Source organism: Mesoplodon mirus, assembly GCF_964341445.2.
Source record: "Mesoplodon mirus genome assembly, chromosome: 18".
Classification (NCBI taxonomy): Eukaryota; Metazoa; Chordata; class Mammalia; order Artiodactyla; family Ziphiidae; genus Mesoplodon; species Mesoplodon mirus.
In genome coordinates, this window is record NC_138994.1 from 6352185 (window position 1) to 6366881 (window position 14697).

General features: G+C 48.0%; 2 protein-coding genes and 1 long non-coding RNA gene across 5 annotated transcripts; 2 read left to right on the plus strand and 1 right to left on the minus strand.

Annotated features, from left to right (window-relative positions):
- Positions 1–677: 677 nt before the first annotated feature.
- On the plus strand, positions 678–3154 carry RPL27 (ribosomal protein L27). Of its 2 annotated transcripts, none has more exons than XM_082604145.1 (5): positions 678–763; positions 983–1065; positions 2031–2200; positions 2823–2933; positions 3044–3153. In XM_082604145.1, the coding sequence occupies exons 2-5, from the start codon at positions 985–987 to the stop codon at positions 3090–3092; spliced, it is 411 nt and encodes a 136-aa protein (XP_082460271.1). In that variant the 5' UTR covers positions 678–763; positions 983–984; the 3' UTR covers positions 3093–3153. The 2 variants fall into 2 exon arrangements, with proteins under 2 accessions (XP_082460271.1, XP_082460272.1); XM_082604146.1 differs by having other exon boundaries at positions 683–742; positions 3044–3154.
- A 1822-nt stretch (positions 3155–4976) lies between these two features.
- Positions 4977–14582, plus strand: IFI35 (interferon induced protein 35). Of its 2 annotated transcripts, none has more exons than XM_082602977.1 (7): positions 4977–5158; positions 12724–12813; positions 13178–13325; positions 13396–13502; positions 13604–13790; positions 13886–13992; positions 14231–14582. In XM_082602977.1, exons 1-7 carry the CDS (start codon positions 5153–5155, stop codon positions 14420–14422), a joined length of 837 nt encoding a protein of 278 aa, XP_082459103.1. In that variant the 5' UTR covers positions 4977–5152; the 3' UTR covers positions 14423–14582. The 2 variants fall into 2 exon arrangements, with proteins under 2 accessions (XP_082459103.1, XP_082459104.1); XM_082602978.1 differs by lacking the exon at positions 4977–5158 and adding an exon at positions 5388–5958.
- Positions 11035–14306, minus strand: LOC309792943. Its single transcript, XR_014291835.1, has 2 exons — positions 14212–14306; positions 11035–11923 (listed from the first exon to the last, which is right to left on the minus strand). It is a non-coding gene; the product is annotated as an uncharacterized lncRNA (long non-coding RNA).
- Positions 14583–14697: the final 115 nt, after the last annotated feature.

Genomic DNA, 14697 nt, shown 5'->3' on the forward strand with positions numbered 1-14697 from the left:
CTCAGGAGGACTGCTTGAATCTGAGTCCCCAGCTTGATCCACTGGCTGTGGATTTGGGGCAAATTACTTAACCTCCCCAAACCACAGTATCTTCAACTGCGGAATGGAGATAACATTACTTATCTCTTAGTGTCGTTATGGGGATCAAAAGAGATAATACACGTAAATAGATTAACTTGGCCTGACACAGGGTACACGGCTGCTAGTATCACCATAATCCTCCTTCATCTCCCTCCTTTATTCTGGTCGGAAATGTCTCTGACATCATTAGACTCTAAATGAGGGCAAGTTCCCTTGTTTGATTGATCTTCGTCTCTTCCTTATGCGTAACTGTACACAGTTGGTACTAATAAAGGTCCTATTTTGTTTCTTACTGTTCCAAAGCAAAAAAAGTAAATTTCAAATTGTGCCTCCCCCACCCGCTAGCGCCAGAGAAAGGAACTACAACCAAGGGGGCAGAGGAGCAGCTGTGTCCACGTAAAAGCCTTCCGGGGGAGGCAGAGCTCCTTTGCCCTTTCTACTGCTGGAGCTGCTCATAAAGTTTGATTTGAATAAAAAAGCTGCCAGGCCTTCCTTTCCCTTCAATAGCTTCTTCCGCCCTCAACACAGATTCTGAGCGCCACGCAAGAGGCGGGGAGAAGCCCGAGGGGGCGGGACAGGAAGTGAGGTCACCCTCCCCGGGGTGAAAGGTAAGCGGAAGTGCTCTTTCTTCCTCTGCTGTGGGCCGGAGAGGTTGCTGCCGGTGAGTAGCGGCTGGGGCGAGGTATTACAATCCGCAGCCATCCGCGGCCTGGGGGTCGAGTTGCGGGGTGGTGCCGGGTGCTTTTCATTCCTCGGTCTCTGACGGCTTCGTAGCGGATCCTGTCTTGCGAGCAGGACCTGCGGGCGGCCTGAGCCGAGACGGCAGTGAGCGCCGCTGAAGTTTCGGGCCCACAGCCTGAGCTGGCGGGTTTCTGAGCGGCCCCTTCTCTTTCCTCTGCAGACATGGGCAAGTTCATGAAACCCGGGAAGGTGGTGCTGGTCCTGGCCGGTCGCTACTCCGGACGCAAAGCGGTCATCGTAAAGGTACCAACCTCGCGAACCTGTGCCCCTTTGTATCCCGTGAATGGGGCGGGCGGGCCACTTGGAATTCAAGACCTAGTTTGGGGGCATTACTCACTGAGCATTGCGAATGGTGGTGGGGGGGGTGAATGCATGAGAGCTTTTGAGAGAGAAAGACGCAAAATAACAAATGGGAGTTGAATTGGACAGCTAACACCCAACGCGTTCTCTATCAAAGAGGTTTTAAATAATACTAATGGCTGACGTTTATTGAACGCTTGCTTGGTGCCTGGCACTGCCTTATATAAGTGTCATGTGCAGTCCTTGCGGTAACCATAAGGTTGCTTTCTACTGCGAAGGTTTAGAGATGTTAAGTTTCACCTGAGGTCCATCAGGTAGTAAGTGCTGCAGCTGGGACTCCGTAAAAAGAGGAGAAATTGTTTCTAGTTAAAATGGTCACTTAGCATAATCTAGCCGTTCACCGTTTGCCTTTTACCTACGTCTTTAGCCTTTTATGAGATTTTCCTAAGCTCTGGCCACATACACCACTGCTGTTGACTGTTGGGGACACCGGGGCACCCTTGGTTCCCTTTCCTCCGTCTACCTGAGGCTGGTTTTGGAGTTAGGCAGCCAGGTTTGGGATCCTGCCTGTAACCCTTCCTGGCAGTGCAATCCTGGAGGAGGTTAAGAGACGTAAAGTCCCGAGAACTAGTGCTTGGCCTATAGCAACCACGTCATAATTGTTCACTGTTGTTACATTTTAAATTTCTTACCTCCCAGGAACCCTTCCAGATTTTTCCTGGTGGGAAGGATACCACCCTTTTCCCTGTTACTCTTTGGGCATCTAGCATAGCACTTAGAATGTCTGCTTTGTGTGGTTTTTATAATAGTGGGTCTCAGAGGCCTCGGGGTTGAGGGTGTTCTTTCTACACGCGCCCTACATCTCGCAAAGGGGCCTACATAGCAATAACATGTAATTGCTCATTCAGAACATTGATGATGGCACCTCAGACCGACCCTACAGCCACGCTCTGGTGGCTGGAATTGATCGCTATCCCCGCAAAGTGACAGCTGCCATGGGCAAGAAGAAAATTGCCAAGAGGTCAAAGATCAAGTCTTTCGTGAAAGTTTATAATTATAATCACCTCATGCCTACAAGGTGAGCATTTCAAGAATGGGAATGAAAGTGACTTTTTCTAACTTTTCCCACTCTCTGCCCTGCCGAATAAGGAGACAACCTTGCAGCCACTCCAGTGGAAGAGACATCATCTTCAGTTTGTCATTTGGCCGTGGTTTTCAGTGTTGCGTCTTTAATCCATGTTGGAAGTGTTGACTTTCCTGTCGTTTTCTGTTGATTTCCCTGACTTGGCAAAGCCGGATTGAAAAACGTCTTCCAGACTTGCTCTTGATCTGTCTCTCTCCTCACCTGAAAATTCTTTGAAGTGTTGAGTAAAGGTTGTTCCATTTGTTTCCAGCCACAGTAAACACAGGCATAGAATCTGGCCTGCCTTCTTCCACTCTCAAGGATAATAGTTACTACAGGGTAGGGTAGTTGTGGGAAACTGAGAATGAATTGTGACGTTTTTCAGTGGCTTGAATCTATGTAAATGAGTTTGTTAAAACTGGGCATTTCCAAAGAATATCATCAGGACTTCAGCACAGTTTTGATGATAGCTCCTATGGAGTCAGACCTTAACATGCCAATGTCCCAGGAGTGGGGCGGAGGGGTGAAGGCCCTGGCAGCATGTGGGCTGCTCCTACCTTCCTGCCATTGTCCCCAGGTACTCTGTGGATATCCCCTTGGACAAAACTGTTGTCAACAAGGATGTCTTCAGAGACCCTGCTCTCAAACGCAAGGCCCGACGAGAGGCCAAGGTCAAGTTTGAGGAGAGGTAAGTAGGCTTTGGTAGTGAATGCTGGAGTATGGTTTCACTGTTCTCCATGAAGACAGTTTTGTCTTCTGTGATTCTTCCCCTCATTGGTGTCCTTTTCTCCCCTCTAGATACAAGACCGGCAAGAACAAATGGTTCTTTCAGAAGCTGCGGTTTTAGGTCTGTCTTGTTTCAGTCATTAAAAATACAAAAATACAAAAAAAAAATCCATGTGTCTGCCTTCTTGTTATTAGACTGGGAAAGAGCATTCATACGATGAGAGACACTGGGTGGTGGATGAGGGACTGTGGGAAAATATAAAACAAAAGGTCAATCTGCCTTTGTGAGACATGGGCTACTTCTGTCCATCGCCTCATAATCCTTTCATGGTCTAGCTCAATGGGTAAAATGTGATATTGAACGGTTTCCCCAAAAGAGCTACTCTGGACATTTTTAGGTGTGGAATTGTTTAAGCATCCCTGGCTTCAACCCATTACATATCTAGAGAACTGTTCTCTCCCCGCCCCACCCCCGCCATGTTGTGACAACCAAAGGCCCCTCTGAGTGGACACCATCTACTTTGGATTAAGAGTCACTAGCTTGAGGTGGTTTGTTAAACCAGAGTGCCAGATTTGGTAGGTCAGAATTCAGCATCTTGTCAAGTGATGTTGGTGCTGCTTGGACGAGGACCACACTGGAGAACTGCTCTAGATGGGGATGGACACCAACAATGAAGGCCTGAGCCACAGAGCAGCCATTCCTAGTGGGACCAAGGAGAAGTCCCCAAATGGTCTGGCTAGCAGAGACAGGCAAGAAAGGGTGTGATTCAAGGGGTTTGGGCTCTGGATTGTCACCACTGTGTTACAGGAAAGGCATTTGGCCCTTCTATAGCATTTTACCTCTCATTAGATACTTAACTGTGACTGGTGTTACTGATGAAATAGGTTCTCCAGCCAAGCTGGTACTAAGTCACTAAATGGAACTAGGATTAACATGGCCCTATTTGCCAAGCTTCACACTTGGCACACTTTCAGCTGGGGTGAGGGGTGGGGGCTTGAGAAAGGGGCTCAGTAAGTTACTCTGAGTGGGAAGCCCTGGCCTAGGTGAAAATAGAAAACAACTATCCTGCACTGTTTTATGTATATTCATTGGACTCATCTCACCCTTAAAGTGTTTTTTGGGTTTTTTTGTTTTTGTTTTTTATTTTTGGCTGCATTGGATCTTCGTTGCTACGCGCAGGCTTTTCTCTAATTGTGGTGAGCGGGGGCTATTCTTCGTTGCAGTGCGCGGGCTTCTCATTGCGGTGACCTCTCTGCGGAGCACGGGCTCTAGAGCGCAGGCTCGGTAGTTGTGGCGCAGGGGCTTAGTTCCTCCACGGTATGTGGGATCTTCTCGGACCTGTGTCCCCTGTGTTGGCAGGCGGATTCTTAACCACTGCGCCACCAGGGAAGCCCCTCACCCTTAAGTGTTCAGTGTTCCATGTCTCCAGTAAGTAGCTTGCCTACTCACAGTCACAAATGGAACTATATTTAAACCCTTCTTTAACTAAAAATTCAAGTTCAAATACTGTTCCAACCAGGTTTGGATACATGCATCACTTCCTAGCAATGTGACTTTGGGCAGGTTTCTACACTTCTGTGCCTCACAAGTTTAGAATCTCATCGGGAAAATGGAACCAACTTCAAGGGGTTGTTTTGAAGGTTGAGTTAATTCATGGAAAGCAGAATTGGTATTGGGCACATAACAGCTCTCAAGTGCTGGCTATTGCTACAGCTTTGTCAACTTGATGGGGCTTTATCTGTCCTGGTTGCATTTCTCATTCAGTTATCAACGTCTGCATGTTCTGGGCAACATTCTAAGCTCTTGGGAAATAGCCATTAACAAAGCAGACAAAATTGAACCAATAGGCCTGTGCTGGGATTGCTAGGTTGGGAATGAATGGCTGATTGGGGCCAGCATTCAGTTCGTAGTTGCTTGCAGGGTAACTTCCCCTGAGGCCTCACAGCTGGGGGAAGTTCGAAGACCAGGAAGCCACCCAGGGGTGGAGTACGGAAGGGCAGGGACTTTACTGAAATGAAAGTGAAAGCAAAGAGGCTGCATAAGAACCGTAAGAAGTGTCTTTCAGGCTCTGCTGGGGAGACCAAAACTCCGCAAAGTGCAAGCAAGACTTGAGTCGCATTGGACCCTGCCACTTTGTGCCAGCTCTGAAGCCTCAGCCCTTGCTAACTGGACCTTAGACCATGATGGTGAGAGGAGGGTCTTGGGGGTGGGGAGAATCCAAGAGGAATGCTCCTCTTGGCCAGGAATCTACAGGTATCCCAGGGCCTGGCAGGCAACCCTCTCCCTACCCATCTCTTAGACCTGCTACAGGTGTGGGGAGAGACTGCTGGGATGACCTACCTCTCCGCTAGGGAGCTGGTCCCCTAATCCATTGCCTCAGACACAGTTCTATAACCTGTATCTCAGGGGATCATGAATTCCTTGTGTGGATGTGCATTTTTCTGGAGAAAGAAGCCATCGTTTTCATTAGATACTCAAAGGGTTCTGTGACCCCCAAAAGTTTAAGAATTGCTCACACCTTTATCTCCTGAGATCTTCCTCAACAAGTTCCTCTCCTCATATTTCCATCTAAATGTCACCTTGCCCTCTCTTCAGGGTGAGGGGAAGAAGTGTTACTCTTCTGAGACCTAACCTTGCCCCTGTCTGCTGTGGCCCCCCCTTTCCCGACCCCTGATCGCCCCTGCTCGTGCTAGACTAAGCCCTCTGCGGGCTGGTCCTTTGTCTCAGCCTGTTCACCCTTGATCCCCGGTGCCCAGCACAGTGCCTGGCATGCAGTAGGCGCTCAGTAAACAGCTGTTGAGTGAATGAATCTCATTTCCCTAGTTTCTTCAGTCTTTCTCCCTGATACTACCCCGTCTGTTACAAATATATAGATCTCTTGCTTGGAAATTTTTCATTTGCCCCTCAAATGTTGAAGGAAGACACAGGCTCTAGAGGCCAGCCTGCCTGGTTCCAAATCCTGGTTCCTCCAATTGTGTGGCCCGGAGTAAGTTATCAGCCTCTCTAAAGTTTACAATCTAAGCCCCATTTCCTTATCTATTTGGTGGGAATGATAGTAACACTTCCACACAAGAATACCTCCCTGCCAGAATTAAACTAAACAATCCCTAAAATACACAGTAAAAACTGAGCACGCTGCTTGGCACCTACTGAATGCTCAGTACATGTTCATTATTGTTCATATTGCCAACCTCTTCATATCCCCAGTTCCCCAGTTCAGCCACCCCTCACTCCTCCCACTCTGCTAAAAGTGCTCTCTTAAAGGGCCTTTACATATTAGAAAGGAAAGATGGAAGGTGGGTTCAGGAAACTATATTTTTAAAAAATCACCCTAAAGTCATTATTGAGAGACAGTCTATTAATGACATTGTGATGTCTATCTTCCCAGAATTTTTATGCATTAATAAATATCCTCATGAATTAAAACATTTTAAATCAACAGAATAGGGAATGTCTTTATAGGCAGCTTTATATTTTGCTTTTTTTGCTTATTGTGAGCACTTTTTCATGCTAAATGTTCTTTATTACTGTCTTTTAATTGCTAAATATTTTATACTTAGCTGTTTCTTGTTGGACATGTAGATTTCTTTTTTTTTCCATTGTAATCAAGGCTACAGTGATCATCCTTGTGCATGAACTGACCATCTCCTATGATAAGCAGGACTTTTTTTGTTGCTCAATCTCAGCGGTCATTCTCATGCCTCCTGGCACAAGGCTTGTTCGCAGCACTGGGCACAGCTGTGGGCTCCTCTGCCTTAACCGTGGTGTTCTTCATGCCTGCTCCCCCTCAGATTTCACCAGCCCCTCCTCTGCATTCTCCTCGGCTGGTGCTTCCTTGTTCCCCTGATCTCTTAGTGTTGGTTGCCCCAGAAATCAGCCCTTGGACCTCTACATGTTGATCTCATTTAATTTTGTGACTTTAAATATCTCTGCTTGGATAATTTTCAAATTTATACTCATGGCCTGGACCCCTTCCCTGGATGCCACATCATAGAGGCAACCACCACTCTACGTCTCTACTGGGATGTCAGGTAAGCACTTCATCCCTAATATGTTCAAAGTAAACCCCAATCTCTTCCATCCAACGTATTTCCCATCTCGGCAAATGGCTCTCCTTTCCCTCAGTTGCTCAAGCCTGACAGCTTAGTGTCATCACACTCGTCTCTCTTCTTCCACATCCTACTTCCAATCCATCAGCAACTTGAATCAATCTAAACTTTGTGTGTGTGTGTGTGTGGCACGCTTGCGCGGCTTGCTGGATCCTAGTTCCCCAACCAGGGATTGAACCCGTGCCCCCTGGAGTGGAAGTGTGGAGTCTTAACCACTGGACCGCCAGGGAATTCCCTCCATCAGTCTAAACTCTTGACCGCGCCTCACCCCCTCCACTGCTGCCACCTGATCCAGGCCGTCAGCATTGCTCACCTGGACACTGTCATGGCCTCCTAAGTGGTCTCCCTGTTAGTGCCCTTTCCCCACATCAGTCTGTTCACACAACAGCCAAGTTACCCTGGTGGCATTTCAGCCTGCCTGCAGCCTCCCACCTCACTATGTGAAGGGCCCTTCATGGCCCCCCTCTGTTTTCTCAGTGACTTTGTCTCCCACCACTCCCCCCTCACTCACTCTGCTCCAGCCCCGTTGGTCTCCTGGATGTTCCTCAAATACATACAACACACTCCCACCTCAGGGCCTTTGCACGTGCCGCCCCCTCTGCATAGAACTTTCCCGCACATATGCACACGGCTGACTCCTTTATCTCCTGCAAGGATAGGATCAAATATCTCAGTGAGGCCTACTCTGATCACCCCAGTTAAAACTGTACGCCAACATTCTCCATCCTCCCTTCTCTGTTTTTGTCCATAACACTTATCACTAACATACTGCAGATTTTACTTATTTATTGTGTTTATTATCTGGCTCATCCCCTAAAATGTAAACCCCACAGGGAAGTCCTGTCTGTTTGGTTCACTACTGTATCCCCAGAGCCTAGCACAGGGCCCGACACATGGTAGATGCCTGGTAGCTGATCGTTGCATGAGTGAATAAGGAAGCAAATGAGGGAGGGGACTTCCTGTAGCCCTCCTTTTCTTTTGCCTCCGTTTCATCACTCCTCTTCCTTTGTGTCTATGATGCTACCTAATCCTGGCCCTGGCCCTGCCCAGGCCTTCTTTTTCTTTTCTTTTTTAACATGTATTTATTTATTTTGGCTGCACCGGGTCTTAGTTGCGGCACATGGGATGTTCGTTGCGGCATGCGGACTCTTAACTGTGGCACGTGAACTCTTAGTTGCGGCATGCATGTGGGATCTAGTTCCCCGACCAGGGATCGAAACCAGGCCCCCTGCATTGGGAACACGGAGTCTTACCCACTGGACCACCAGGGAAGTCCCCATGCCTTCTTTTTCTTCTCTGCATTCCTTTATCTTTCCTGACCCCTGACTAGGTATCTTCAAAGATCACATTTTTAAGGGCTCTGTCCCTGAATGAGTTCTTCCATCCTCTTGGCTTCTACCATTACCACATACTGTTCTAACCCAGAGTCCAATCCACCAAGTCCTGTCCCTGACACTGTGTCTTCAACAGCCTTGGGTTTGGCTTACTTTGGCCCATTAGGGCCAAAGTTTTTTTGTTTGGTTTTGTTTTTTTGTGGGTTTTTTTTTTGTTTTTGGCCACACCACGTGGCCTCCAGGATCTCAGTTCCCCGACCACGGATTGAACCCAGGCCACAGCAGTGAAAGCCTGGAATCCTAACCACCAGGCCATCGGGGAACTCCCACCATTAGTTAACCTTGATGAACTCAGGTTCCTCAATTATCAAATGAGGATTATTAAAATATAAAACATTTAACATAGTACTCATCATATGCCGGGAACTACTTTTCCAAATAAAATTATACATAGGTAGAAATTGCTATTCCCACTTTACAGATGAAGAAACCAAGGCACAGAGAGTTAAATAACTTGCCCATTGTCTTGGCAGTAGTAAGAGGAGCTGAATGTAAGCCCCAGAGCTTTGGCCCCAGAACTTGTGCTCTTAACTGCTATATCACACTGTCTCTCAGTACTGCTATGATGAACACAGGTAGCATGAGATTTTATCTTAGGGGTGGTTAGGTTCTAAACTTGGCAAGTAAGGCAGAAGAATTCATGTAGTCAAATGAACCTCAAATCATTAACTCACCCCTAAGTATCCAGAATTTACAGTCTCTCAATGAGCTCAGTGTAAAACGGATCCCTTTTTTTTTTTTCAGTTGAGTACCAGATGGATACTGGCTTGCATTTAGAGACCAAGTTATCATGTTCGTTAAGTAAATAAATAGCATGTATAGTTGAATTCAAGTAAGTGAGTACAATCAGCCTGTGTTGTCCTTAAGAAGTCTGTGATAGAGAAGTTTCAGTTGGGAGTTGGAGACAGGAGGCAGTTTTGTGATACTTAAATGGGATGGAGTCCAACTGTGCCAGGCACTTAGCAGGTCCCCAGTAACTACTGGCTCTCTTCCCTTGCCTGCTGGGTCAATGACATTATACCAAATCCTTGGACACCCAAGTCTGCAACCTCAGTGTCGCATCGTCTCTCCAGTCTGTCCCCTCTGTCGCTTTAATACAGCATCCGGAGTCTGGCAGCTTTTCCTCGTGAGATGTACTCATCTGTGTGTGCTCCTTGTGCAAGTGCCAGAGGTTCAGGTCAGCTCCTGTCACGTCTGTGAGCATTAGAGCTGCAGATCTGGGCTTGTTGTCCTCAGTGCCTGCTGCTCCAGTTCATCCTGCCGTCACTGCCAGCTCTTTTTTTTTTTTTTTTTCTTAAGTATCGTTGATTTACAATGTTATGTTAGTTTCAGGTGTACAGCAAAGTGATCCACTTATACATATATGTATTCTTTTTCAGATTCTTTTCTGTTATAGGTTATTGCAAGATATTGAATATAGCTCCCTGTGCTATATACAGTAGGTCCTTGTTTATCTATTTTCTACATAATAGTGTGCATCTGCTAATCCCAGACTCCTAATTTATCCCTCCTTCACCCCTTTTCCCCTTTGGTAACCATAAGTTTGTTTCCTATGTCTGTGAGTCTGTTTTTGTTTTGTAAATTAATTTGTGTCATTTTTTTTAGATTTCACATGTAAGTGATATCATATGGTATTTGTCTTTCTCGACTTACTTCATTTAGTATGGTACTCTCTAGGTCCATCCATGTTGCTGTAAAATGGCATTATTTCATTCTTTTTTATGGCTGAGTAATATTCCAGTGTGTGTCTGTGTGTGTGTCTGTGTGTGTACACACATATATATATATAACATCTTCTTTATTCATCTGTTGATGAACAGTTAACTTGCTTCCATGTGTTGGCTACCATAAATAGTGCTGCCATGAACATTGGGGTGCATGTGTCTTTTCAAATTAGGGTTTTCATCTTTTCCAGATATATGCCCAGGAGCAGGATTGCTGGATCATGTGGTAACTCTATTTTTATTTTTTTAAAGAGCCTCCATACTGTTTTCCATAGTGGCTGCACCAATTTACATTCCCACCAACAGTGTAGGAGGGTTCCCTTTTCTCCACACCCTCTCCAGACTTTTATTATTTATAGACAGAGGATGGCCATTCTGACCATTGTGAGGTGATACTTCATTGTAGTTTTCATTTGCATTTTTCTAATAATTAGCAATGTTGAGCATCTTTTCATGTGCCTGTTGGCCACCTGTATGTCTTCTTCAAAGAAATGTCTATTTAGGTCTTCTGTCCATTTTTTGATGACCGGATTGTGCTCTTTTCAACAGTGTCCATCACCTCACTCCCCCTTTCAGAAATCTTCACCAGTTCCCCATTTTCCCACTGATAAACTCTCTGCTTGAATTTGTTTGTTTGTTTGTTTTTCCTTGTATCCATTCACCAGTGGATGGACGTTTTTGAATGTTTTTTTTAAACTGTATTTATGAAGCTTTTAAAAATAAATTTATTTATTTATTTAAAGCTATTTATTGAATAGCATTGCCAATTACTAGATTTTCAAACAATATGTATAATTAGGTCAAGATTTAAAGCAGAAGTAAAAAGAGGATGGACTAAAGACTGAATCCAACTTTTATTTTTCATATTTATTTAAAATCAAGCCATCTTTTTCAAATAAAAATCCAGATTTCTGGTTTCCCTTAGAAATGGGAAGATATAGGATACTGGGATACTGAGACCACATTCCATGTGAAAAAACTTGGCTAGAGCTGAGAAGGGGTTGCCACTTTAGTTGGAACATGCTGTCTGCAGGATGTAAGAGTCCCCACCTCTCCGTATCACACTGCACCTGCTCCCCTGACTCATTGATGTCATGTAACTGACCCTGAAAGTCACTGATTATTTCTCACTACATTAACCGGCATTATTTGATCAAGCCCTAGTTTTCTTCTGCTTAAAATAGAGTGAACTCACACTGAATTATTCAACGCCCACTGTAATATGTTCCCGTTCTGTCATTTGTTCACTTCATTCATTCACTCACTTCATTCATTCATTCAACACGGGTTTACTGAATGCCTGTTTTGTGCCAGGGACTCTGCTGAACACTTGGGACACAGAGATGGCCAGGACAGAGTCCCGTCCTCCCCAGTGAGCTCACACTTCCCTGAGCTGACCTTATTTGTCAGGCTTCCAACCACAGGGTGAGCTCTCCATCCCACAAACAAAGGTGCATTTATTCCCATCCCTGGTGTCACTCCCCTGCCCATTTGTCAGCTCTCTCTGGATCTGCTCCAAATCACACCCGGCCTGAAAGGCTGCTTGGTACAGCAGAAAGGGTGGCAGTCATGGGACAAGCTGGGAGATGTGGGGTAAATTACTCCCCTGCTCTGAGTTTGATTTCTTCACTGTAAAGCATAGATTGAGTCCGTCGTCAGACTGCCTAGGGCCAAATGACTTCGGGTAAAAGTCACCTGACCTCTCTGAGCTACTGTTGCCTCATCTGCAAAATAAGAAGAGGGTGTTTATTTCATAAGGTTGTTGCAAGACATGAGTGGTATAATCCATATAAAGGACTTAGCACATGTTAGCTGGTAGTCTTATGACATCTTGCAACTGTAAGCCCCTACTACTCCTCGAGGCCTCCCTAGTTGTGTTAACCGCTTTGGGACGGTCCCTCCTCCAAATTCCTGCTGTCCTCCACCATCAGCCTCTCCTCCACCATCAGTCGTGTGATTGTGCACTGTCCTGAGTACCGTTTGTTTGTCTGTTTGAAATATTTATTTATTTATTTAGGCTGTGCTGGGTCTTCGTTGCAGCATGCGGGATCTTCGTTGCGGCATACGGGACTCTTAGTTGTGGCACGCATGAGGGATCTAGTTCCCCGACCGGGGATCGAACCCACACAGGCTGCTTTGGGAGCGCAGTCTTACCCACTGGACCACCAGGGAAGTCCCCTGAGTACCGTTTTATATAGGCCTAAGCGCTGGACCCTTTTCTTCTACTGCCTGTGTCGTGCCCAGTACCTCAGAGCAGGAGCTCAATCAGTGTTTGTTAAACTCTAGGTCTCCAGGAATGACCCAGCCGTGGCTGCTGCAAAGGCTCCTGCCTTTCAAGCAGCTGAGATGGGGGCAGCCAGGCTGGGCCAAGACAAGCCCAGGGCAGGGTGAAGGGGTTGGGTTGTTCTCGGGCTGAGCATCAACTCTGCTCCTGGAGTGTCCAGAATAGCGGCCCCCTTTCCCTGGCTCATTCATTCTCTGGAGAGGCAGGCGGATGTCTGGTTGTTCCCTTCTGCTCCAATAGGCCCTCCAAGCCCTTCAGGAGGAACAGGCCAAACTAAAGACCAGGCTACAGGAGCTGAAAAGGAAGCTCAGGGACAACCCCCAAGACAAGGTAAGCTGGGAGGGGGTGTGGCCTGGTAGAAAGAGCTGGGGAGGTCTTGGTTTCACTACTGGCTCTGCCATTTCCTTGCTGTGTGACCTCGAGTGTGTTACTTGAACTCTCTGAACCTGTCTGCTTCTCTGTAAAGTGGAGCTACCTACCTCACAGGCTTGTGTGAGGGCAAACTAAAATTTTGTATGTAAAGTGCCAGTACATGCTTGACCCACATTCATCCACTTAGTTACCCAGCTCTTCTTTCAGTATTCATCCCTGGCACTCAGCATCAGTGGCATGTAATTGGGGGTGCTTTCCTCCTGGGAGTGGGGCGCTCTCCCAACCCTGGAATCTGCATCAGCCTCTCCTCCCCCACCTCCAGGTCCCATTCCCAGTGCCTGAGGCCCCCCTGGTGTTCCGAGGAGACATTCAGCAGGGCAAGGAAACGGCCAAGTCTGTGGTTTCTAACGTGCGGATCTGTTACCCTCTGCCTGGAGGCTCTGCTCTGGTCACCTTTGATGACCCCAGTGGTGAGCTCCGGGAAACCTTGGGAGGGAGGCTGGGAGGCTTCCTAAGCACTGACCCTACTCCCCCACCCAGTGGCCAAGCAGGTGCTGCAGCAAACGGAGCACACGATCAATGTGGAAACGTTCCGACTGCGGGTGCAGGTCCAGCCCTTGGAGCTGCCTATGCTGACCACCATCCAGGTGACAGAATGGCAGGGTCCTGGGGTCTGCACGGGGCCCCATGCACCTGGGCACAAGGGAGTGGGGTGTGCCTGGGATGACTCCCTCCTGCCTCCCCCTAGGTGTCCAGCCAGATGAATGAACAGAGAGTACTGGTCAGTGGGTTTCCTGCCGGGCTTAAGCTAAGTGAGGAGGAGCTGCTGGACAAGTTGGAGATCTTCTTTGGCAAGAGCAAGAACGGGGGTGGCGATGTGGAGACGCGGGAACTGCTGCAGGGCAGTGTCATGCTGGGCTTCGCTAAGGATACAGGTAAGGGGCTTGTCGTCGAGACGAGAGCAGAGGCACCAGGCCACGGGAGGGGGGAGCCCTTGATACTGAAGGTCCCCCGCTCCCTGTCCCTGCAGTGGCCCAGCACCTGTGCCAGATGGGCCAGTTCACAGTGCCACTGGGTAAGCAGCAGTTCCCTCTGAGAGTCTCTCCCTACATGAGTGGAAAGATCCAGAAGGCTGAGGTAAGTGGGAAGGTGGAAGATGGGGACTGGACCCGCTAACCTGTCTGCCTGCCAGAAACTTGCCCAAGGAAGGACCACAGCCCCGAAACCCCACTGACCTACCCGCTGCCAACCTCTCCAGGCCTCCTGCACCTCCCATACTCCCACGGTCGCCACCTGCCCCGACCTCTGCCCCCGACCCCCGATCCCCCAGCCCAACCTGCACGAGCCCTTGCCCACCTCCCGGCTCCTTTTCCAGGTCAGGTCCCTGCCAGTGCCCCACTCGGTGCTGGTGCTCAACATTCCCGACGTCCTGGATGGCCCGGACCTACAAGACGTCCTGGAGATCCACTTCCAGAAGCCCACCCGTGGGGGCGGGGAGGTGGAAGCCGTGACAGTCATGCCCCTGGGACAGCAGGGCCTGGCGGTCTTCACTGCCAAGTTGGGCTAGGAGCCTGCCCTGCTCATCACCCCCGCCCCTCTGCCAAGGTCCTCAAACCAGGCTGGGGTTGGACGCATATACAGGAGAGAGAGGTCATGCTGGTCAACGGCAGGAGGGACTGTGAGTTGTGAAACGCTGCCCCGAGAACAGTAAAAGTGCCTGCATTGCATGATCTTCTTCCTCATTTCGTTTCAAGAAAGGAAGCTCGATTAGGCCGTGGAAGAAGGCTGGGGGGAGGGAGAAACCCTAGCCTTCCACTAGCAGCGCTGGCCTCCCACAAGCTC